At 40.5% G+C, this 25,669-nt stretch overlaps 3 protein-coding genes across 6 annotated transcripts; 1 reads left to right on the forward strand and 2 right to left on the reverse strand.

Annotated features, from left to right (window-relative positions):
• Window positions 1-116: 116 nt before the first annotated feature.
• On the forward strand, window positions 117-7,998 carry LOC143216447 (uncharacterized). 3 transcript variants are annotated; one of them, XM_076439499.1, is made up of 6 exons: window positions 117-769; window positions 1,368-1,651; window positions 1,731-2,051; window positions 2,139-2,394; window positions 2,680-2,957; window positions 3,218-7,998. In XM_076439499.1, the coding sequence occupies exons 1-6, from the start codon at window positions 692-694 to the stop codon at window positions 3,507-3,509; spliced, it is 1,509 nt and encodes a 502-aa protein (XP_076295614.1). In that variant the 5' UTR covers window positions 117-691; the 3' UTR covers window positions 3,510-7,998. The 3 variants fall into 3 exon arrangements, with proteins under 3 accessions (XP_076295614.1, XP_076295615.1, XP_076295613.1); XM_076439500.1 differs by having other exon boundaries at window positions 117-1,092; window positions 1,748-2,394; XM_076439498.1 differs by having other exon boundaries at window positions 1,731-2,394.
• Stat92e (Signal transducer and transcription activator Stat92E) lies at window positions 7,176-14,919 on the reverse strand. 2 transcript variants are annotated; one of them, XM_076439491.1, is made up of 10 exons: window positions 14,716-14,851; window positions 13,496-13,630; window positions 13,257-13,416; window positions 12,699-13,045; window positions 12,472-12,615; window positions 11,918-12,386; window positions 11,171-11,843; window positions 10,406-10,561; window positions 10,058-10,292; window positions 7,176-7,350 (listed from the first exon to the last, which is right to left on the reverse strand). In XM_076439491.1, exons 2-10 carry the CDS (start codon window positions 13,621-13,623, stop codon window positions 7,176-7,178), a joined length of 2,487 nt encoding a protein of 828 aa, XP_076295606.1. In that variant the 5' UTR covers window positions 13,624-13,630; window positions 14,716-14,851. The 2 variants fall into 2 exon arrangements, with proteins under 2 accessions (XP_076295606.1, XP_076295607.1); XM_076439492.1 differs by lacking the exon at window positions 7,176-7,350 and having other exon boundaries at window positions 8,302-10,292; window positions 14,715-14,919.
• A 1,171-nt stretch (window positions 14,920-16,090) lies between these two features.
• Window positions 16,091-19,467, reverse strand: Rtet (major facilitator superfamily domain-containing protein rtet). The gene is made up of 7 exons (XM_076439510.1): window positions 17,768-19,467; window positions 17,431-17,693; window positions 17,053-17,344; window positions 16,761-16,981; window positions 16,602-16,692; window positions 16,392-16,529; window positions 16,091-16,317 (listed from the first exon to the last, which is right to left on the reverse strand). Exons 1-7 carry the CDS (start codon window positions 17,985-17,987, stop codon window positions 16,223-16,225), a joined length of 1,320 nt encoding a protein of 439 aa, XP_076295625.1. The 5' UTR covers window positions 17,988-19,467; the 3' UTR covers window positions 16,091-16,222.
• Window positions 19,468-25,669: the final 6,202 nt, after the last annotated feature.

Consider the following 25,669-nt stretch of genomic DNA (forward strand, 5'->3'; position numbering starts at 1 on the left):
CGTAATCACGGTACCACCCCCTTAGCGAAACACGTATACTCTACGTACTCTGTGTAGATGTATTCGCATGGTACGTTCGCCTTCCGTGCAAACGTATTAACTCGTACCGCATCATGTTTACGGACTCATCGCCATCAACGTGTCTTCGCTAGGTGCTACCGAAAAGAAATACCCCAGACAACTCGAGACGGATCTTGTAAAATCATCTGTGATCTAATAGTTAGAGGCCGTGTCATTATTCGTTAATGCATCTCTAATGCAAAGATATTATATTTTTAATCGACAAATATGAGAAAATAAATTTACTATTGGTGGCTAACACGGAAAATTTCAATTCACGATTTACAATAGTTTCAAAGGGATACACATATATGCATATGTATGTAGATATGTACATATACGTCCGTACAGTATTACGGTAGACGGTATTCGATCAAGTTCATCGTACATACACGTCGACGATTGATGTTACGTTGCTTTTGTTCAAATATCGTTCATTTGATACCGACTTCAAAGATGCAATCCAGTGAAATGTTTCGCCTCGTCAACGTCGCGCGATGAAACGTTTCATCTTTTTCTACATTTCTGTTTTTACGCGTGTATCGCGACGGATTTTAACTTGGGATCTTGTCGGAAGCGAATTGAACATCTTGAATTTGTAACGTGGGAAATCGAGTGGAGATAGAGCAAAATGGAAGTAGTGGAGATTAACACGAAGAGACCACAGTTGCCGCCTAGGAAACCGCTGGACTGTCCTTGCAATGTTCGGGTAACGCGATCCTTCCGTTCTAGCGGGCGGACTAAGGATTTAGTTCTTCAACCTAATATATATTTAATAAAGAAACAAATTTTACTGAATCACACAGATAAGCATCTTTAATCGTAGTAATGAAAATTCATTAACAATTTGAATGAAAATAAATCTTTTTCTGAAATATATATATATACATGTGTATGTTACATATGTATACGTAAAATTCATATATCAATAATACTATACATGTATTATAATCCACAGTGTGATCCATCTAAATATCTCTTTTATTTGTGACGAGTCATCACTGATGACATAACAAATGTTTCTAATGCAATGTAAGTGGTTTCACAAGGTGAACGCTTTGCAGATGTTATGTTCTCCTCAAGGTCTTTTTTCCTGAGTTTTCAAGGTCATATCTTGATGAAGTATACGGGTTACCGTATATGTTAAAAATAAAGTTTTTTGCGATTATCCTGCAACCGCCGACCGCGAATAAACCTTTGAAGAGAAATGTTGCTCAGAACGATGACCTTGAGAGAACATATATATATATATAAAACTCATTGAAATCTAATGCGGAATTACAATCTCAACTCACTTCCCTCGACAGTGTACAAAAAGATACGTGCAACCGTTGCGAGTCAAATCGTTCGCGCCGGAAAGAAAGTATTGCCCGCCCTCGAAGCTGCTCGATACGGATACCACTTACCACGTGTCCTATTTGAGCGTGGACCATGGCGACAAACGGCACAGTCGATCCCAACCGATTCGGCCGACTCCAGCTCTCGGGAAGTTCGAAGGGAAGTTTTCCGACGAAACAACCAGCAAGTTGAGCTACAAACAACCCACCGATGGCCCTATACCTAGGACAAGGCCGATTTTGCCGAAGCAGAGGTAACTGAAAAGACGCGCTGGTTCTCCGCGCGACGAGGATCTCTCTCTTTCTCTTTTCGTTTCTCGTGCATGGTGTCAGGCCAATGATTGGGACAGGTCGCATGGAACACGTCACCACGGTTCGCCAGGATTTCTCTCGCAAACACGTCGAGAAACCAGAGCTCATAGTTCCTTGCGGACATATTCGTATGAGCACCGGCAAATTGGACGCCGGCACCACCGCGAGACTCTCTTACGCGGATCCAGGCTACGTCGAGCCGACGCTCAACTTCAAGCCGATAAGGGTGTACCGGCCACCCAGCGAACCGGTGCGGCATGAGACAACACAAAAGCTGAGCTATCAGCCGGTTCAAGTTCAAGAAAAGGACTCGTGTCCTTGGAGGATCAAGCCAACGTACAGGTACTCCGTTCTCGGTTCTTTCTTTACAGGCATCTTTCACCGAACTCGAAAGCTTCACGTGAGAAACCTTCAATTCCTTTCAAAAAGACCTCCAGACGTAGCGATGTGCGGACAGACGACCTACTCCCAAAGTTTTCTGCAAAACGAAGAACTCTGCACGGAGAAACCCATCAAGCCCAGCGGTAACATACTGTTCCCACACGGAGCCGAATTCGCCGCAAGGACGATATACAAGGAGAGCTACCGCGTAGAACCGAGCTGCGGCGATCGCGTACAGCCGTTCCTTCCGTGCAATAGTATCTCCAGACCGGATGGCAAGATGTCCGGAGACACGACCAACAAAGTACATATGCGCTCGGGGTCAACTATTAGGTTGGAGAGAAAGTTCTGTTTGCGTATTTTAAAGGAAACATTTGAATATAATGAAAACAATGATACAATTACCATTATTTGTAACCACTTGTTGCCATCTTTCAGGTAACTTGTCAATTCCTGTTTCCCAATCACTCACTGGCGATATGTGAACATGCTCGTCTAAAATACGACAGAACTTTCCGTTCAATCTGATCATTTCTTCTTCTATTTTTTATTTCTACGTGTGTTCATTCGACGACGATTTCGGTTGTAGTTGAGCTACCAACCGATTCGGACCGACGAACGCGCGATGCCCATATTGCCCCGATACAGGAACATGATCGGCGACGGCCCTATGCAATCGGAGACTACCAATCGGTGCGATTTTTCACCGAAATGCTCGGCAACCCGACCCGAACCGATTATTCCGAGCGGCAATCTTCGAAGCTCAGAGTCACCAATGGACGATACCACCACCACGAGATTATCGTACGCGGTACCAGAACCCATGGAATGCGTTCAGAGTTTCAAGCCTGTCGTTCAATACGCCAAGTAAACCGAAAAATCTTCCGGTAATGGGGTATTCTATTTTCTAGGATTGCAAGGGTGCCGGCAGAGTTGGGCAAAATGTAATTTCAATTACAATTACAATTACTTACCAATTACTGTAATTTGAAATTGCAGAAATAAAATTACAATTACATTTAATTCCATTCTTTACCATTATCGAGCCTTGCAATCCTGGAAAGGAGAACATCCCCTTAACTTTGCTTCCGAACGGATGATTATAGCGTGGCATAACGTTGTTACAGATCGCCGTACAAGATCGATAGCGAAACCGTGAGTAAACTCTCGTATCAACAGTGGACTCCCGCTCCGAAAGAAAAGCTAGCGTGGGCGGTGAAGAGGAAGTATCAACCGCCGAAGGAGACCATGTGCTCCGACACTATCTATCAGGCCAGCTATCCCGCACCCGGACATTACGAGCAGATATGCGAGGAGCAGCAAGCGGAATGTGATCGTTTCAACGCGAAAAATGACTGTACGCCGTGCCCTTCAACGCAGGACCAAGTTTGCGAAAACTCGAACGAATCCCATCCTTGAAACTCGTCGGGAAACGAATACACTCGCCACGACTGCAAGCGACGCTTCGATCAAATTACATTGTAAAGAAACCTCCAAAGTCCAACTAAAAGATATTTTATTACAGTACGTTGCTAATAGACGAACGTACCTAATTTTACTCGCTCTCTCTCTCTTATATATTATTCTATATGTATAGCGATTTCTGTATACAGAGGACGATGGATAATAAACGTTTTTATCTTTTACAAACAGTAAATTTGCTCTCGATAATAAAATAAACTCTAATCTTTGATAAAAAGATCAATAGACAAATATTAACGCACTACGCTTTTCTCGGAGGTCTAGCTTATATTACGTACGTACATACATACTGTATACATACATACATATACAAACTTATAGACTATATAATATACATAATTAGCGTACATCGATGTTTCACGTATGTATGTGCAACAATAAGTTATAGTTTTCTTCTTTACCTTTTTTGTCACGGTACATGTACAACAGGGGAGGGCGAACGTCGATCAGGTAGTTCTATGCGCTCGAAACAACAACAACAACAGTTCCCTAAGTTTTGTGGCGCATGTACAGTGGATGTAGCAAGTATTCGTACACCGCTGTGCCTGTATTCGTGTCCAAGTAAGTTATATATACATGTACAAAGTTTCGTCGAAATCGATCAAGGTTGTTATGAAGTACAATTGTTTGAAATCTGCGATTTTTACATCTTTTACATCTTACAATGCCCACAACTTTTTTATGCGTCAACCGATATTAGTGAAACTTTGTACATGTATATAACTTACTTAGATTTACAAAATACATATATTAAATTTTCGCTACAAAAGATTTTAAAATCGTGACCTATAATTTTCCTTCGCATTTGCCACCAATAACAATTATTTACACATAAGTTAGGAAACTAATCCTTCTAATGTCTGAGAAAGAAACCCAAGACTGTTGGGTTCAAGTTTAAAAAGGTAATTCGTTATTAAAAGATGTACGAACACTTTCTACACTCACTGTACATTGTACAGCTAACGTGTAAACACTGTAAATATAGTATAAGCTTAGTTTGGACGCCTAAATGTGTCTACGAGGTTCGCGCTACCCTGACGGTGAGGTACCCAAGGTAATAAAACGTCCTTGACCGTGAATAGCGGGTAACGGTGTTTCTAAGAATCAGCATAAAAGGACCCGTCCTCGGGAAATTAAAAGCAGCGAGTCGGGCTAGACCGGAGAATAACGTTAGCAAACCTGAAGCCTCGGTAGAGGTTGTACCGACATCGTCCTAAGTCGCGTCCCTCAGTCTATTCATAAACAAAACAAAGCCAAGTGACCCTGAACGGTCTTTGGCTTGTAGATCTTAGGCGACGCTTCTTACACTTTATTACTAACCGCTCACCCTCGCTCGTCATCTGTTAGTTTGGAGGGGAAGTTCTGTCGTATTTTAAATAAGCAGGTAATTTAGTCGTATCGTAAATAAGCAGGTAATAGATTCATTGGGGAACAGGAATTGTCAGATTATCCGAAAGATGGCAACAGGTTGCTCAATTGTTACTTGATTTATCCAAGCAATGTAATTTAAAGATTCAAAGCTATTCTATTCTGCTGTACCTAAATATAATCCTAAATCCTAATGTATAGCTTTATAAAAAATATATTCTTATAAAATTGATTCAAATGTTTTCCTTAAAATACGACAGAACTTTGCCCTCCGGCCTAATAAATTAAGATCGTCGATAACGCTCGGTTTAACATCTAGATACATGTACGACGAGGAAATCTTCGTTTTCGTAAACCGATAAACGTTTCTCTTTACACGACGACGAAAGCGTTTGCGCGTCGAATTGAAAGCGATAGTGATTCCGATCGAAAAGTTTTTGAGAGAACGGTGACTGATAAAATATGCTTGATGGATAGTCGCACCGTCGCGTCGCGTCGCGGCGTCGAATCGCTTTTTTTTTTCTTGGAGAGGAATGAAAAAAAAGAAAAAGAAAAGAACTTTACCAAAGACGTTTATATAATATACATGTAGTATATATAAATTTCTATATAAGAATCCTCAAAAAATATGACGACCATAAATTCAAAGATCGTAAGGCACGTAGTTAGGTCACACGAATTGCACAACGCCGCTTTAATATTACTCTTCATCCGTAGACGTTTGCGGAAACCTCGAGCATCGTAGATTTTCGATTCGCCATACATTCCATCGATAAATTAAAAACTTTTCTCTCTCTCGCTCTCTTTGTAATTTCGCTATTTACAGAATTAGACGAAAATGATTGTCGCAAACTAACGTGTCATACATTCTTCCGTACCGTATCTATTATCACTTATGGATCCGGATATCTCTAGAGTCTAGAACGCCTACCAAAACCGTCATCGATTGTTCCCTCGCTCGGATTTCCTTTCGAAACGTGCAAGAAGAACGCGTCGACGTCGTTCGACGTTGCTCGCCGAATTGTGGAATTACATTTCTCTTACACTGCTATACAATATACGGTGTGCTTTCTCGGCCCTCGTGTTCGCATACATCTTAAATATACAATGCCTATGATATTTTGTACCAACCGTTTTCCTGTGCTGCCCCGTATATAAAACGTCGAGAACCTTTCGACGAACTAAAACGATTAAAAGATCGAACAAGTTTGGTACATCGTATCGTACAGAAGAACTAGTTCGATGAGAAGAAAGAAGAATAGTTTTCCTCGTAACGCGCGTTTCGGATTAGCGAATCCCAGCCAGACCGATATTTTCCTTTGATCACCTTAAAATCTTCAAAATATCGTCGTGCGACCGACGTTAACAATTATTTAAAAGTAAAAATGGTAAAACAACTAAATTGCCTAGTAAAAATAATCTAGCATCGTCCGCGGTACACTCGAACGTATACTCGTTAATGAAACAACGCATAGCGTCGATTACGCTTACGAGTACAGTTCTGTTAACGGAACGATTCCTGTATAAAATGAATGGTATACGATGATATCCTTCGTGTAAGTAGTGTACGCGGCGCGCGTGTGTTTTTGAATATGCGCGTTTCTAGGCCCTGTGTCTGTGTATGTGTATGCACGCCCGCACGCGACATAAAGAAAAGAGGGACAGATGAGGCAACAGAAAGATAGCAGCAAGGGGTTTTCGCATGCTATTGATTCTAGATCTATATTGCACTTGAGACGCGCGACAAAACGCGTTTCGATGAACGGTGATTGATAAAACGACGAGACCATTTCCAGTTTGTATCCCTCCCCCATCAGACCCCATTGAACCGACCCCGTATCGCAAGGGTGGGTATTTTTGTCTCAATCGAGACAAAATCCCCCACCAGCACCCGTCGTTACGTATGAAAGGAGGTTGGTGGGGAAAGCAGGAGTTTAAGGCCCGGTACACATGTCCGTTTTTCTAACGCGTGCGGTGACGATAATATTTTAATAACATATTTTATCGCGCGGTCGCCGCACGTAAGAAAAACGGACGTATGTAGCGGGCCCAAGGGGCCCACCCCTTCCGTATCGCGTCGGATCGGATTGCGTAGATTTAAAATCGATGGCTCGTGATAGATCGATTGAAAAGGAAAAAGGAAAAACGAGAAAAGAAAACGAGCGACGGACGCGAAGGTAGACAGGTGGAAATGTGAAATGTATGATCGCGATCGTCCCATCATCGACATACCTACTACTGCGGCTTCGAGTTGTACGAGTGTATGAGCTCGGAGAAGCTAAAGCCGTTAAAGTGGTCCAAGTTGAGATTTTCGTCGAACGAGGGCAGCTCACCAGGACCCATCAGCTCCACATAGTCCATGTCCGGGTTTGCTCGCCCAACGCTTGACTGGCCAAGGCCCGGAGCGTAGCTACCACAAATCAAAACACAACCCCAATCACTGGCATAGCAATAGACAGCGGTCTCGTGGTAATTCCAAACATATAACACGCACGGTAAGAAGACCGTGCCGCGGCAAAGCACGACACGGCCCCTTTTTGTTACTTGCTCTAAACGCTCTAAACGCCGCCGATCCTCGAGAATTTTTTGCCTGTACGTTTGCTCGTTCCGAGTACTTTTTTTTCGTATCGTGTCTCGTTCTTTTCCTGGATTGCTTTTTGAATTTTTTTTCGAAACCGATCGTGACCGATTTAGCCGGCTAGCCGGTACAACACGGCAAGGGACGTAGAGGTGCACAACAGACAACCACAAAAAGAATCCCCGATCGAATCTCGAATCGTTAAGTCGTGAATCGCTGCCACGACGAATCAAGTAACCGCGATTCAACGCGTCTGCGGAAACGTGGATTGCGTTTGCGTTGCCTTGTCTTGCCTTTCCGTCCCCTCGACCGAATTGACAGTATAGTAACATCGTTCTTACGCAACGCATGTATCGCTAAATTGCCAGTAGAGTTCTTTATACTATGATGATGATGCAACATATCGTGATTGGAGCTGCGTTTCGTTTGCGTTTCATTATTCTTTTATAGTCAAGAGTAGCGTTTCTTTATATATATATATTTTTTTGTTCTAAGCGTTCAATTTTCCGTTGTTGTTGTGGTTGTACCGGCTTGCTCCAGGCCTTTGCCTTCCGTTTTCTAGAAATCTCGTGTTAAGCAAACTATTTTGCACGTATGTGTATGTAGACATGTTCGTCTGGTCGGGCTGTCGATAGCGCGCTACTGCTCTTTTCTTTCATACAGCACCCACCAGCGAACCAACTGCTTTTCTTACTGATTTATTAGCCTTGGATTAGCCGTTCGCTAAAAACACACACAGATATATAAAATTTGGCAGTCTCATTGTTATTGTAAAAAAAGTACGGACTGTTGTTCTCTATATACTTAGCAACCTCTCTCCTTCGTGTTCCCCATTCATACTACAGAACTACACATTTGTAAACGTTAGAGAAGGAAAAGGAGAAGAGTCGAGACAAATCGATCGACGATCAAACTGCTCTCCCAAACATTTGTCTCCGTAGATCCTTGATTCGTTGCTCGCGCGTCTATCCGTTGGACGGATCTCATAAAATTTCAAACATTCGTCAACTACATTTCGCCGTATGTATTATAATGATAATAAGAGCACCGTGTGATCAGCATGCACGTTTTTCTTTTTCTTTTGGGATCTCGATTCTCCCAAAGAAGATTCAAATAGTCGAAGGACCTCGGAGAGTTTCGATTAACAACATCGTTCGTCGAGTTGCACTCGACCAAGATGTCCCTTAACATTATCATAGAACATATATATATATATATGTAGGATTTTTTAGGAGACAGAGCGGAACTCGAACTCACAACCTCTCGAACATGTGTGAATCTCGAGTCCCGCTCGTGCCCGGTTCCCTTTCTTCCACGAAAATCCTACGTACATGTATGTACACTTACTTTTCTAATAATTACTTTTTCAAACATCGGAACAGAATGCTGGGTGATAAAGAAGAGCGAACAGAAGAAAGCTATTACGTATTAAAAGAAAAAAGAAAAAACGATATATCTCGAAAATGATAATTAGACTGCGGGTTTTATGCGTTTACGACAAAAATGGGTGAGCACAATTTAAAGCAGCGGACATATTAAAAAGATTTAAAGACATCCGAATACGGGTTTCAGCTCAAACAAATAATTCAGAAGAAAGAAATTTTGATTTCGCTCCTGTGTCTTGCAATCAATGCAAACATTTTTTATTTTGCATAAAGATCCGCAATCTAATAATAATAATGTGAAAAAAAAACGATATCAAGATTAGTCTCGTTTCATAATCATTCACCCAGCATTCTTCAATGCGTATACGTATACCTATACGTAATTCTTAATTACGGACAGAATAATCGCTTAACACGACTTAACGCTATGATATTAGTTATACGATATCCATCTCACGATACAATATACTGTAAAAATGTTCAAAATTCCATGAGAAAGGTTTTACAAAAGGTATGAAACTATAATATCACTGTAAATAGTTTCTAAACATTCGTACAACGTGAGAACGTAAAAAAAAAAAACAATACTGACATCGTCTGCACAGATAGTATACAAAAAAAAGACATGCAAAGCGTTACGGATCGTGGGAATGTTTTGTATCTACGTTTCAACATGAAAATTTTCAGACGGTGTATAATAACGATGATTATGATGACGATAATGCTGCTGCTGATGATGGTGACAATAATAATAATAATAGTAATAAACAGATGAAGAAGAAAGAAAGGAAGAAGAAGAAGAATCATCATAAAATATATCGAGAAACGATATAAAAAATAGTACCAGGACAATTAGTAAGAATTCGAAAAGAAAAACTCTCGTGATCACCGGAAACGATACGAGGCTCTCTGATGGAAAACGACGAATAGAAAGTAGAATAGAAGTAGAATCAAATCGAATTCTAAGTACAATGTATATGTACATGGAAAAAAAAGCGAAAGAAGCGGAATCTTTGCATATCTTGTACGAAGTATATCTATGGCAGTAACTTATGGTAATTACTAGTATTAATATTAGTATTGGTATTAGTAATTAATATTAGTGAATAAATGAAATATGATGAAATACGAGAGCTTAGATCCAGGGAACTGACCTGGAAGCCACTGATGGAGTATCGCGCGTCACGGACGGGTCAGGACTGTGCGCTTGGAACATGGTGGACGGCGTTGCAGGATAACTACCACCCGCACCACTCTGACCGCTACTGCCTACCCCAATTACGGACGAGTGCGACGGTGTCTGACCACCAACGCCCGGTCCACCCCAACCAGGTATGTGCGTTACTAAGAAAGGTTTCACGTATCCGTTCGTCGACGTGGATTGATTTTCTACGACAAATCGTGCAACGTCCCGTTTCAAGTTTCAAATGTCAAGTTACCAATATCAAATCAAGCGTACCGCGTGTATAAAGAGACAAACGACCAATCAAAGAAATATTTACCAGTGAAGGGTGTGTAGTACTTCGAGAACGCCTGATCCTTCGACAAATCCGGATAGAGATAGAGCAAGTGTTGCAGATCGAACACACGATCCGCCAAACTGCGAATCGCGAAATCCTTGCTCGTAAACGGTTGCAGCATAAACACCTCTGTCTGATCTGCAAGATGATTTTCTTTATACAGTAATGTCCGACTGTAAGTCGTTTCTCGGTTCTGTGTTGCGGCCTAGATATAAGCGGGACACTATTTTTTCGTGGCTTCAAAGGACCGCGCCAAACGTAGAAAAGGACAGCGAAGCTCAAGAGGCCTCGGTCGCCGAGAAGTGTAAACATAACTAATCCAATAACAAACCTTCTGATTTTCTGTTGGGACTTTGACCAAATATGATATAATTCCAATTATTATTTACTTGTGTAATGAACGATGAAAATTTTCGATGCAAAGGACAGTTTATGGGAAAGTCGCGGCGCGCCAGCACAGTTCAAAGCTGTCCTTCCTTGCATCCGAAAAATTCGTCGTTCATTACGCAAGTAAATATCATCGGAATTTATATCATATTTGGTATCATTTTACACAAAAATAAAGAAGTTTGGAATTGGTTAGTAGTTCACACCGATATACCTGTCCGGAGGCAGCTCGAGCTTCTTGGTTCCTCGCGGGGTATGCCCTCCAGTGGAATGAACATTACTGTAGTTAGGCAAAATTTCAAACATACGCCGCAACACATCGATCTAGTAACGAGAGCAACCGTTCTCAGAATACTTTACCTCCGACCCACGCGATGGTGACTCCGCCGAGCTCGGAGTCCGAGAAGCGCATCAGAAAAGTTCCGGACGCGCAATTCGCCAGCATTTCCTCGGCTTGCTTCTTCCTCACGAACCCCAATATATAGCCGTCGATCCATGGGCCTCTCAAATGTTCTCTCGTCAATTTCATCACCGCGTAGAACCATTCCCAAAAAGTGAAATTCCTTTCGGGCAACGGCTCTTTGCAGAATTGAGCCCAGCTTAACAGTAAACCGGTATAATCCTGGCCATTGGCATTGCCACCTCTGAACGCTTTCTCCGCGAGAAATCGGAGATTGTCTTCAGTCAACGATCGACCCGTTGCCGATCGAAATTTAACGTTCAACGCTTCGGCCACCTGACCCCATGGCACTTTGTCGGGTACAGCGAACGGAACCCTTCCTGGCTCGGCAAAAGCATTGTCCCACGTAACCGTGGCCCACGCGTGAGGCTCCTGATTCCCGTGAACAATCACTACAACCGGCAAGCTCAACGTCCAAACCTGAAATACTAATTCACCTCCTCCAACGCTGAATTGCGATTGGAACAGCAGCGAAAATTTCTCGTCCATCACAGACTCCGTTCCCTTTTTCTCCGCTCTTTTAATTTTCTTCAGTTGCATGTTACGGAAGCTCACAGAGAGTTGTCTTGTTGCCTACCAGAAAAAAAAAGAATTATACACATACGGACAACGATATTAGAAAGTAGCGACAAAATATTCTCTCTCACTTGATGGTATTCCATTGATCCTGTATTGTTTAGTATATCACCGCTTGCCTCTCCATTTTTAGACATCTTGTCGCTCTTTAATAGAGCGTTTGCCTGAGCTTCGCTAATAATGCTGACTTTCACTTGTGGTGGAGTCATGTGAACGTTCAATTTCCCACCCACAAGAAGGCGTACCGTACTTGTGAAACGGGTATTGGTCTTCATCACTTGTGGCGGTTGCTTTTCTATGATGAACGTGCTAGTTACCAACGAGCTAAGAAGCTGCGTAATCTGCGAATTCAACGTGGGAAGGATATCTTGCATGCCAGGTGGTTCGAGCGCAAACTTTTGCTTCAAACGTTCAGCCTCTTTGATTTGCTGGCGATTCAACCAGATCAGTTCAGCCAAACTTTCGCACCATTCTTGAATAGAGTCCAGATTATTGTTAAAAGGTGCTCCGTTTCCAGCCAACTGCTGGTCTCGTTTCCACCTACAAATTCATACGTTTCGCAGGTAAGCATTTGCTGCAAGGCAAAATTTGTCGGAGTCAAGAGGATAATGAAAAGAAATATTACCTAATAAGTTCATCGTCCAAGACTCTAGACTGCAAACTATTTAGCCTTGTAATAGTATCTTTTAGTTTATCTGCTAACGTTAATCTTAGCTGCATCAAACCAGTCACTTTATGATTCAACACCTGCTCCTGCTGCTCTTTTTGTCTACAATGGTAAGAGATTTTAGTATTAATAGGAGCGGTTAAACGCGTTGTTCCGGATTATAGAAAAACGTAACGTTGCATTACCGTCTAATTTTCTTTTCCATATCCAAGTTTTGCTGATTTTGCGGCTGGGTTGCAAGATGTTGCAGGTGCGCGTTGTGCTTGGTACACTCGTGATAACTAATGGCAAAAGCTTCTTGTTCCTGTTCCATTTTTCGCAGATCCTCTCCAGTTTCTTGAGTTCTACGCCGTAGGGATTCAACATGCTGCGCTATTTCTGCTATAGCGTCGCTTATCAAACCGACTTTACCTCCTGCCATATTCATTAAATTTCCTCCCAAATTCTCTACTTGACCTAACAACTTCATTTCTGTCCCCAAACAGTGACTAATTATTCTGTACAGCATCGTCGGATTATGCGTATACCTTTGCTGCAGTAAAAAAGTATATAATAACCACGCTGTTCTCGACTACCAGTTGACCTTTAGTTACTCACATAATAAATGCATAATTCCTATCAAAAAATGTTAACAGAGATCTAACTAAAATAGTTGTTTTACTTGAATTGAAACATGTACGCAATTTTGGACAAATCGAGGTGCGAGTAACTAAAGGTTTATATACACTCCAAGAAGAACTTACTCGAAAATTTTTTGCAGCTTCCATCAACTTTATCTTCGTAATAAACATATCATCCGTGTTCAAAGACGCCGCTTTGGATTCTAATTCTTGTATCAAAGATATAACGATATTTGTTATGTACTGCTCAAACTGTGGATTCTCTGGATTTTCTATTTCGGTCCTATAACATTCACTTTGTTATGTCTTGGGAGAATCGAAAGACAAATTAATAACTTGTACATATCCATATGTATACTTACCATATTTGTTCTTCTATCCAAGACGACAAGAAGTGGCGAACTTCTATTGGAAAGTGTTCTCCGTAGACTGAACGCACCTGTTGCAGCACGTCTTGCGGCAATTGTTGTATTTTTACCCACAATGCCATCTTGACTCTTAACAAAAATATTTTTCTCTTGAAAAATGTGTGGAATCAACGATAACAATAACTGTGTTTGCTGGTGATCGATAACTAGGTAGTGGATCTTTATACAAAAGGATTTTTCTCTTGAAATCTTTTCGGAGCGTATCGAATCTGCAAAGTGTGGAATTAACGATAACTGTGTTCGTTGGTGATCGATAGACTGCAGATCTCTATGCATTTACGATTTCTGAAAATTTTCAAAAAATGCTAGAATACAAAATTCCACAGAATTTGATACGATTTTTATTTATTTCAGACCTATAAACTATAAAGGCTACTACCACTGAAGATATGATTTTATTTGTTCCCACTATCTTAAAATTTGCTTACAAAAATTAAAAATTGCATAAACATCCGCAGTCTAGTGATCGATAACTAAATAGATAGCGGATCTTTATGCAAAGTAAACATTTTCTACCTATGTTGCAACAAACTGAAGTGAAATAAAGATTTATTCTAGATTCAAAATAACAACACTATCTCTAAGTTCTTCTAACGGTCCTACTGTTTCAAACACCTGCTTCGTCATAAACGCATAAAATCCACTACCTATTTATTGATAACAGTGGTCGACCGCCAAATAAGATAACGGTATAACCAAAAATCAACGATAGCCCATTTAAACTTTTCACCCGTATTTCGAAGGTACGAAATCAAACGAAACATAGAAAAAAACGTTTTCCATACGTAATTTTTCTCAAGCGAGACTGCAAAACACAGAGATCGAGAGTCGACGAAGTATATATGTAGAAAAATGGTTGATAAGATTACAGGAAAAGCGTGCATGAGAGTACATGCTACGAAAATTCAAATACGAAATGGCCAATAAGGAAATACTCGACAAGTCTGATATAAATACGTGTATCGAATTTCTTACGAGATTATGATTACATATTTCGCGAAATAATTCGAGAGGTTGATCGAATTTGGTGCAGAAATGCCAGTATCAATGTTTACAAGCGAGAGAGCGTGACGTATGTGAAATATGTAATGCGTAAAATAGTTAAGCGGGAGGGGCGAAAGAAGATGTTCGCTGGAAGAACTGTTCGTACTCACCTGCTGCTAGTCCGAAGACAGAAACAACTAGGTTCTGTTCGGTGATCTGTACCTTCCTGTTCGTTCGACTCGATTCGTTCAAGATGTAACCTTTGCACCGATGAAATAATCGTAAACGTAATGATCGCGGAGACCGGTCGCACATGCGAATCTCATCAATAACTATCCTTCCCCTTCTGCGTTAGTCTCATCAGCGCGGACGACGACGGAGTGCGGCTGAGTGCGGCTGCCAAGCAATTCCGAGAATTTCTTACCGTAAATGGCGCGGTCCTAAATAGTGGGGAGAATCACGTGACCGAACGCCAAACCGCGATTGCGCGACCGTATGATTTTCCCAGGAACGTAACAATACATGGAAACGAGTACCGATACCTATCGTTACATCAATCTTGGAATTTTCTGCTGCAAATCAATAACATTTACTCGGCTTGTCACATGTACAACCACCGTTATGATGTTAACAACCTCTTTCTCTAGACGAGCCGAGTGCACGAAACGATTTCTGAAAAATACACGCTCGATTTATAGCGGGTTTTCAACACCGCATGAATACACACGTGTATTTAAATTTAAAATATATTAGCTTATTTTGGCCACTCCCAAATGTTATAGAAATTTGGATTACAATTCTTTGCACTCATCCTTCCATACTGTCTTAGCGTTTTCATTATAGTTGAGGAGCTAGACTCGTTTTTAGCACTAACCGTACCGGGTACAAAATGTATCGGATTGTATATTGTTTTATAAAAATTACAAGACTGAATTTATTTAGATTTTCCACAATTTTTATAATAATACGTGCTCAAATAAAGAAATTTATTGAATAGTTTCCAATGAAAGCATCTTTATAATTTCAATAATTAAGAAATATACAATGTGAAAGCGGTCATTTGACCGATCGCGATACGGTTAGTGCTAGGATTGCAAGGGTGCGGGAATCGTCCTCAAAAGTCCTTTTCTTACGTTTACGAGGCGCAATTTTCATTATTCGGAACCATAAACCTGCGACAGCTAAGTACCTGCTGCCAAATACCCTTGCAAGGGTGCGTCTTTTCATTTCTCGATAATGCAAAGATGGGATTTTCCAGTAATCAAAAGCGTTAGACAAAAGTGAAACCCCTAATTTAACGTTTACGAGGCATACTTTCCATTATTCGGCACCATGTACCTGTCGCAGCTTTATCCTTCCGGATAATGCAAATTGCGCTGCCGAATAATGCAGATTACGGCTCGTAAACGTAAAAATAAGATATTTTAGGGCGATCGCAGTCTAGGCTGATCTTTTCTCTAGCGCTTTTGTGGAAAACCCTGTCTTTGCAATCCTGGAAACGAAAGTTTACCCTTTTAATACAAAAAAATAAAAAAATGTATAATGTAATCGCAAAAACTTTGTTTAAGCATACAAAAAGTATATAAAAATACTGTTCGAATATGTATACAGGTGTACATATGTAAATATAACATCACCGGAGGTACGTCTTACGGTTTCTTTTAAAATTCCTTATTGTCAAAGGGATTTTATGCTCTGAAGAATAAGGGGTGGAAATACGAGAAGCACAGCCCCGATAAGATACGTCGTCTTACTCCCAATGCACCAGAAAGCTAGAATAACAGTTATGACATGTATAGAGCTGTAAATAGGTATTAAATACATATTTGCTTTACTTTATCATTACCCGAAGATGCTATGATAGGTCCGCAAGCCCTAGCCAGTGCTCCCAGAGAACGAAATACACCTGTTATCACTCCTTTTTGATTCTCAGGCCCAATTCGTGATACCAGTGTCATCATACAAGTTACAACCATGGCAGTGGCTATGGTGCATCAAAAAGTTCTTATTTTTCATGTTCGACTTTGTATTGTTCTACTCACTTATTCGTACTTACAAATTGCAAATAGAAATACTCCAATGGACAGTATCAGCAGATTCTCTGCTAACCCAACGCATACGAATGCAGGTATTATTAACCATAGGCCCTAAAATATTTGAAATTTATGAAAACCGTGAATTAGTAGGCGACAAACTGAATTTGATAGGCGTTTACCAATTCTGCTGTAGATTTTGTTCTATTCGGAGGAATCGTTCGTACCCAACCTCCTTGCAAAAGAGCCATAACTAATCCAATCCCTAAAAACATCCAGCCTTGTTGCATACTCGTGAATTGAAATAAATAGTGGGTCAAAAATGTTAACGTGAATTCTAAACCACTGTAAAGAAATAAGTACACAAAGTATGCGTAGCCGAGAGTTTTCAAACTTTTCTTATCTGAAAGAATAATGTTTATACATTGTATTAATACATTCAAGTTTGTAACCGAGTAGTTAAAGAACATTCACCTTGCGAGCTTAGACCAGATACTCCGTTAAATTGAAATAGATCAATAGGATTGATATAAGTCATAGCTCCAGATATACCAGACTTCAAGGAGAGCGCTCTACATTTCTCTGGTAGGGACTCTTTCAAATTAAAAGCGACGAAACATAGATCGCTGGCAGTTATGAAAGAAGCAAAAATAGCCGGTATTATATACCAAGTTCCTTCTCTGTTGTTGCTCGAACTCCAAGCAAAAAATGCTCCTATCATTGGTCCTACAACAAAACCTATGGAAAAAGCTATTCCAACCAATGCCTAAAAAGTACAAGAATTTCTAATTCATAAAATTTCTATTATGCGCATCGTTACATATCCAATTCATAGATTCTTTTTATGCGTACCATGGCTTTCCCTCTCGTTTTTGGAGACGTAACATCAGTTATAATAGCCATCGACAAGCTAATGTTGCCTTTGCTAATGCCGCCAACGAATCTGGCTATGACGAATATGGTAAAATTAAAAGATAATGCCCATAATAAATAAGATAACAGAATACCAGTCAAACAAAACAACATTAACGGTTTTCTCCCATAAATATCTGATAGTGCGCCCACAATCGGGGAACTCAAGAATTGTAGAAAGGAGTACATAGAACCGAGGAAACCTACAAATAAAATTTTTCTAATTAATACAGAACTGAAATTCAAATAATGAATGAAATAAGAAAAATACACTAACCTCCATAAAGTACTGTACTAACTTTGTCGGGAGCGTTAAACAGTTTCCGTGCGCTTTGTATATAATGTAAAATCTTAAAATATAAACCTTGATCGCTTTCTACATCTCTATAATAATCTAACAAAGCCGGTAACAACGGTAATATCATAGTAAACGCTAAGAGATCCAAAAGTAATGAAACGAACACCACTTGAACGGTATTATCTTTTATTGTGGACATTGTTGATTTTTAAGTATCTTATTGAACATTTGATACGAAATGTTAACGTGTCAATAACAAGTTTCATCGGCCACTCATCACGTTTGATTACACAGTTTGTACAGGTATTATTAATCTCGACGATCCCATGATTAATACTCGAAAGAATTCACAGTAACTTTTGCTGGAACCGCCTGATACTCGATAGGAAGTAGGATGCTTCGTTCCGAAATATAATACTGTTTTTTAACGGGAATGCTTTCTCCTTCCTCCACTACAAAGGCTGAATACTGCTGAATACTGTGTGTATGAAGTCATTTCTACGAGTGAAACAGTGAAAGGAGTTGTTGAGTTGACCCAAATATCGGTCGTTTCCCGCCTACGAGTTTTTGTATCGTCCGCTTACTCCGTCGATAACGTTGTGATCACGTTACCGACACGCGGATTCTGTATTATCGACACGAGGTAACTGATGCTCCATCCACTTCGAAGAAGACAAATTACAATTCAATTCAATTTGATGCTCTTCCACTCACTGTACTTCGGATAGAACGAGCCTAAACGTTCGAAGTTCGAAGAAGCGAAAGCATCTCGATCAAATATAATATCACCACATATTCGAGAAATATGCTGATTATAATATGTACACAATTGAAAATAAAAGAACAATAAGAGGAATCCAATATCAAACATGAATTATAGATCGCGTTTAGCCACGTGCTTTGAATCTTGATTAATCATTACATTGTTTTTATTTGTCAGTGAAGCGAAAAATAGCACAAACCGGCGCACCCAGAAACATTATGTATGTTTTAACTTCCGGTTGCACACGGTATAGAGCGTTCGTATACACAGCGTACAAACACGTTTGCGTTCGACCACGGATACACTTCCTCGACGGGAACAAAGATCTTTTGAAACCCGTCCCAAAGTGTAACGTCGCCTGGAACGACCGTTTTTTACCGCACAGTATTTCAATAGCTTTTTTTTACTACAAGTTCCGAGGAAATAAATCAGCACGGCAGACGTGGAGTTTTGAGATCCTCGTTGTGAGAATACGGTCGATAGTAGACCCTATCCGTGGTATTAATTTTTCGAAATTCGTACGTGCCGTTGCAACCGTGTTACGATGAAAATTCAACGGATCTACTGGCTTATCGATAAGCTCAGATAGAAAACTTGTATCTTTGAAGCGGTATCAACCGACGTGCGTAGAGATTGCGACTCGGCTACTCGTATATCTATGAGAAGAGACGAGCGCACTATTTCTTGATTTACAGATGTTTAGTATTTTCGGTGAAAAACTCGAGATGTTTCGGAATAGTTTCGATCTACGCGTAGAGCAGGTGGCCAAGGAACCAACAACCTCGTATCACGGTTAAAATTTAAGCAAGGGATTCGACGCTTGCCATCTGGGCCTCACGGTGTGAAGCGCATACGGCGCATCGATGCCATTCCATTTCATTTCAGTTCAATTCATTTCATTGCATTTCATTTCATATCATTTCATTCTACGCGGTAGCGTGTTTGAATAAAAATATTTTAAAGCGTCTCGTATTCTGAACATTTGATAGAAATAAAATAAAGGTCAAAATTTGATGTTTCAGTTGGTTTACAAAAAATATCTATCGATATTCGTAGCGGCTTTGTTTTTAGTAAATTCGAATTCAACTTTCAATCAATATATTTAAATCTAAATTCAAATTCAACTTTCAGTGAATATATTTAAATCTAAATTCAAATTCAACTTTCAATCAGTATATTTAAATCTATATTCAAATTCAACTTTCAATCAGTATATTTAAATATAAATTCAAATTCAATTTTCAATCATTATATGTGTCCATAATTATGAAAGTGGTCTAAGTCAAAATTTAAAAAAAATGAGTTTATCAGTTATTTCACATCACATTATTTTAAACTAATTTAATTCAATATAATTCTTACGATATTGTCAACATTGAACCATTAGAGTTAGTGTTAATATCCTTTTCCTTTAAATATCTCGAAACAAACACCAGGAACGTCCTTCTCTTCTTTAAATCCATCGATCTATACGAAGTGTTATAATTTCATGCTAGCCTCTCAACCTAATATCAATGTTAACTGTAGGCCTTTTTTACAAATTACATGTCAAATATATTATAACAAGCGTAAACCACGTGATCGCTAATAACCTCGCTGTTAACGCTACTACGTTCAAATAAACTGCAAATAAATAAATATTAGGTTGGAGGAAATAAGCAGGTAATTTTGCTTGTAAATCAAAAACACAGGTTGTTAGTGATTCATTGCGAAACAGGAATTGACAGGTGACCTGAAAGATGGCAACAAGTTGTTACAAATAATGTAAATTGTATCATCAAATAATATTAAACTATATATAAATCGATTCAAATATTTTCTTTAAAATACAGCAGAACTTTCCTTCCAACCTAATAAACAACTAAATAAAATGACCTCGCTGTTAATGTGACCACGTTAAAACAAACCATAAATAAATAATAACTAAATAAAATCTGTAGTTCAGCGAAGTTGCAGTCGACACGATGATCGCCGTTGAATCGGTTTTCTTAAACGAGAGCAGGTATGCAAAGCGACAAAGAGGCCGAACTGAAAATCCGGAGAGGTAGTAGGCTATCGGGTAAGAATGAACACGGGAGAAAGAAGAAAGAAAGGAAGCGAGGAGCGGAACAAGACAAGCCGGGCAGATGGGAAACCCCTTGGCGGGGAAAATCGGCAATTTTCTAAGAAGCGCGGGGCAGAGACTCGTAAACGCGTACACAGTGAAAATGGTCGGAACAATGAGGACAAAGAAAATTTTCGGGTGGTACGGTGCACGGTACCGGGTGGCAAGCTGCACACCGATACGAACGGGCACCGTACAGTGAGCCGAGTCCCCGACCGCGTCCGTGTCCCGTCCCATCCCATCCTATTCCGTACCTACCGTCCCGTAGTCGTGTATAAGTATAAGCCCCGTAGGCCGTAGGGTATTATGAACTAGGCGCACGAGGCTTTCGAAACCAGACAGCCGTCGTGTATGCCATAAACACAAGTAGACCCTCTCTCTCACGGATTGTAAATCCTCGTTCTGAACGGTATTAAAGGGAAGATGACGACGGTCCGTCAACCCCCAATACAACCGAAGAAGATGCACACAGTTCGCTGGGAGGTACTCGTCGAAAACGGGATTTGAGCTTCTTGCTTGCTAGCTCACGAAGTCGCAGTGGCAGTTTCGAGGGGTGAGAAAAAAGGAACCTTACCCGCTCGAACTAGCCAACGTCAAGGGAGAAAGAGAGCAGCTCGAAGAAAAATAAAGAACGAAAGGGAAAAAACGTATGGGGAATACGATAAAAAGGACAGAAATACGGAGAACAGAGCAGAAGATTGTATTGAAGTATCCGCACAAGTTTGACTAGCGTGTATCTATATGTTATAGTATAATACTTGTGTATATATGTAAAGTATAGAGTACATATACAGTATACGCGCGGTATAGTAGTGCCAACGTAGAAATAAGGATATGTAAGCGCGCGTGCCCGTGCAACCGACAGCAGATGCGCTCACAGCGCAGCTGTCCTCCTACAAGTGGTTCTCAATCATTCCCATTGGTTTCCCGTGTCGATGCGGTGGTACACCGGTACACGTGTGTCACTGATGCCCAAAACAACAACACCGTTTCTAGAAACTCAAGATTTCAAGGTTTTCCAACGAATACTATCTATGGATGACATACTTGATTCAATTAGAGATCTTGTATTTTACCGATCTACCCTTGCAAATCGTTTACCACCGATCACGACACGCTACTCGATCTAACAATAAGGGAAGTTGCGACGCGATGACAGGAGCACGTGCTGCTCAACGCAAGGTTCAGCTGTTCCAGGTGAAAAACGTTCGAATCTCTATACCATTGCCGACAGCTTGTCGAACATTCGAAAAATTCTCCACTTATCGCAACAAGAGCCAACGCAAGCCACACGCTCGCGCAAATCACAGTTTTCAACTCAACTGCGTACGCATGCGTATACTATATACTATTCGAAACGACAGTGGGCGTGCGAAGTATATATATATATATTCGTACAGCTTTTAAAAACGAATAACTTTTTCGAAATTGGACCCGACAGCTTGAGCTTTTTTTTTGAGTCGTTAGAAGTCAAATAATTTCTTTTTTAATTGTTACTGGTCGCAATTGCAAAGGGGATAATAAAGGTCACGATTTTTAAATTATTTATCTGTGGCTGTAATGTAAATTTAGAAGGTGCCTTTGGTGGGTCTAAGTAAATTGTATACATGTACAAAGTTGCATCGAAATCAATCAAGGTTGCTCTATGAAATATAATTGATTGAAAATATGGCAAAAATTGTAAGAAACTGCGATTTAAATGAATCGCAGACCCTAAATTCGAAGACTTTTACATTTTACAATGCCCATAGCTTTTTTACGCGTCAACCGATTTAAATGAAACTTTGTGCATGCATTAGATTTACAAAACAAATGTTTTAAATTTTCATTACAGGTACAAATAAAATATTTTTAAATCGTGATTTTTACTAACGCTTAAAAAAAAACTCAAGCTGTCGCGGGTCCAATTTCAAAAAAGTTATTCATTTTTAAAAGGTCTTCGAATACTTTGCACACTCACGAATTAATGCGTTTGGTTACCATTCTAGCGAATACACGTTGCCAATAATTTAATTAAATATCATGCCGATAGTTGTTCGTCCAGAATATTATCATTTTTACTCTTACACATCTATTTTTACATTTAATCGGTATCGATGCAACCATCGAAGAAAAATGCTTCAGAAATTGACAACAATTATTCAAATGATGCAAACGATACAAATCATGCAATTATTGAATCCAACGCTACCATAAAGCGGTTCACTACAACTTGTAATAGTACACGCTTATTACTAGTATAATTTACACGTGTAATTTAAAACAGTAAAAACATTAGAAGAATTGAAAAGTAACAATCCCCTATTAAACATATTAAATAAAGAAAGCAAATCTGGTCGTGTTACGAATATGGCTTATCTAGGTACAAAAGTGAGAATTAGGTTGTCGATACCAACAAACACGTGCATTTTTATAATATCTGAACCTAAACGCTGCACACACACAATCTCGAAAATAAAAAATTATTCTTGCGAAAGGAAAATAAAGGAGGACCAATGTGGGAAACGGAATGTGTCCTGCGACGGATCGTAAGAAAGATTCTGCGATAATTCGCGTTTGTAAAACGAGTCCAGGACGCGTCGTTGCATCGTTTCTAATAACCTGGCTATTGTAAAATTCAACTGACCCTTTTTTCCTCTCTCTCCCATGGGAGGAGAGGATACTTACCTGGCGAGAAGACAGAAGGACAAGAGAAGAGCAGCATACGTCACGTACTTGACAGGCGGAGCAAAATTCGGGACAGCTGATACAATTTTGGCGGGCTTTGGCCGATGGATCTGCAGCGAGTACAAAGCGGGTACAGGGAAGAACGAAGAAAGAAGAAAGAATACGAAGCGCGAGGAAGGGAAGACGGTTGCTCGATTGAAAAGAAGACAGAGAGGGATACTTTTAAGAACCGAAAGAAGGGGAGATCCGGAGGAAGAAGGAAAAGGGACGTCGCGCAACGAAGAGAGAAAAAGAGAGAGAAGACATTGGAGAGGAAGTTGGAAGAATCGAAGGTAGGAACTTGCAGGAGAATGACAGAGAGAATAGAGTGGGACCGAAAAAAAAGGACGACAGAGAAAAAGGAAGGGAGGCCTCAAAGTTGGTTGTTGCTGGTGTTCCTGCTTCGTTGCTGTTAAATAAGAATAAGCCCCCACCACCGAACCTAAGGGGCACCTATATAGCCGGGGGCTTTCATGTACTTGGAGCCCAAAAGGAATAAAGAGTCGGGACACCTGGTCACGGGCAGCAGTTTGTCGAGAACTCCCTACGTGGGATAACGTCGTCGCGGCCGGCCTTTACGGTGTTCTACGGATTCGCCGGATATTCTTTGCTTGCCCGCGAGAGAGAACCGAACACAAAACTTGGACGGATCGGAACGCAACAATTTCCGAAGCTGATCGTCGAATGTTTCGACATTGCCCACCGCTGCATCATCATCGTTTTTATCGGATTCGAAAAAAACACGCCATGCCAGAGTACCGTACATCGATAATAGTGCAGTGCAGTGCACGGGAATTTCTGAAATCGTACGTTTTCCCGTAACTTCGCGCCGTTTTCGTCACCACAAAAATACGCATTTTCAAGCATAACTGCGACAGGACTAAACGACCGGACACGACGAAACACGATCAGACCAAACAAAGACGGTCAGTGACGGAGAAAGAAGATAGTCGAGAGACGCAGGATCGGGATACATATCTATTTACTATTTAGTAACCGTCGAAAGACGTCATTCGCTTCGATTTGGGGGTTAGGGTAGTGCTACGCCGGTAAAACGTGTTTGCCTCGTTGGAACGTGGATCCGCGATACCACCATGCTATCGCGGCTGAATTTCTGTGACGATCCGATCAGCGCACTCGCGTCGATCCGCGAAGATCCGTGTCGAGAAGTATTGATCAAACTGATTCGAAATCATAATGTATCTTCTTCGTCGTAGTTGTCGTAGGTACGTACGTTACACGGGCTACGACGGAGAATCTGGAGAGCATCGATATTCATTTTCTTCGAGACTGTCATGTGTTTCGTTTCGCGGCGTTTCCGTAACTTTACGGGATCCTACTCCATTTGAATCTCGTGTACGAAGAAACATTAGCACACGACGTACAGTGGAATCGTCGAACCGATGATAGTTTTTAATTGTTGCGTTCCGAACTCCGATGTTCATGTTTGTAAAATTACACGAAGATTTCCGATTACACGCAACACACAATTCTCGTATTCGGAATGAATCGACAAGGGCCGAGTTCGAGAAGAAAAGAACAGTCGTTGTGAAAGCACATGCACCATGCACGTAAATATACATATACCGAGCGAATATTTTTATTTTACACTGTCGAACATGCTAAATTGTTCGGATATACCGTCCAATTGGCATGTCCGAAAATTCGTAGGAATTTTGGAAATAAGAAATTCATCGACGAAAGACTTGCATCGAAGGTAGGCCGAGATTTGTGACAATGTTTCGTGACTACAGAATTTGTCAATATTGCACTTATCCCGGCCTATCGAAATGCAACATATACCAGCGACGAATACAAACAACGAACACGTCGGAGAAACGAGACGGCGTCGTTGGGCAACGTGATTGTTTTCAGCGAACTTGTCGAGCACACCGGCAGGTTGGGATGTGGGCATTATTTGTTGTTAGATTAGATCAAATTGCACTCATTCCGGCCTGCTGGATCTGCTCGATCGATCATCCGCTGTGTCTACTATGCCGAGCGTCGTTAACCGTATTAAACTGAACGACTTTAAACATTTAATTCGTGTATTTACGAATTTATATTTATAAAATGTCGTTCATACATCGTCTCTATATTGTAAATAAAATTAAACGATCGAACGAACTTACCTACTGTACACGAAATTCTATCGTAATTATATGAATACCCTCGTTCGAAGATGAAATATATAATTAATTGGTGTACGAAGTGGAGAAACGTACGGAACTATATGTTCTCAAATAAAATGACGAAATTTCAATATTTTTCAGATGTATCATTTCAACCTTCTTCCCTGAAATCACTG

The sequence above is a fragment of the Lasioglossum baleicum genome, chromosome 15 (genome assembly GCF_051020765.1).
Source record: "Lasioglossum baleicum chromosome 15, iyLasBale1, whole genome shotgun sequence".
Lineage (NCBI taxonomy): Eukaryota > Metazoa > Arthropoda > Insecta > Hymenoptera > Halictidae > Lasioglossum > Lasioglossum baleicum.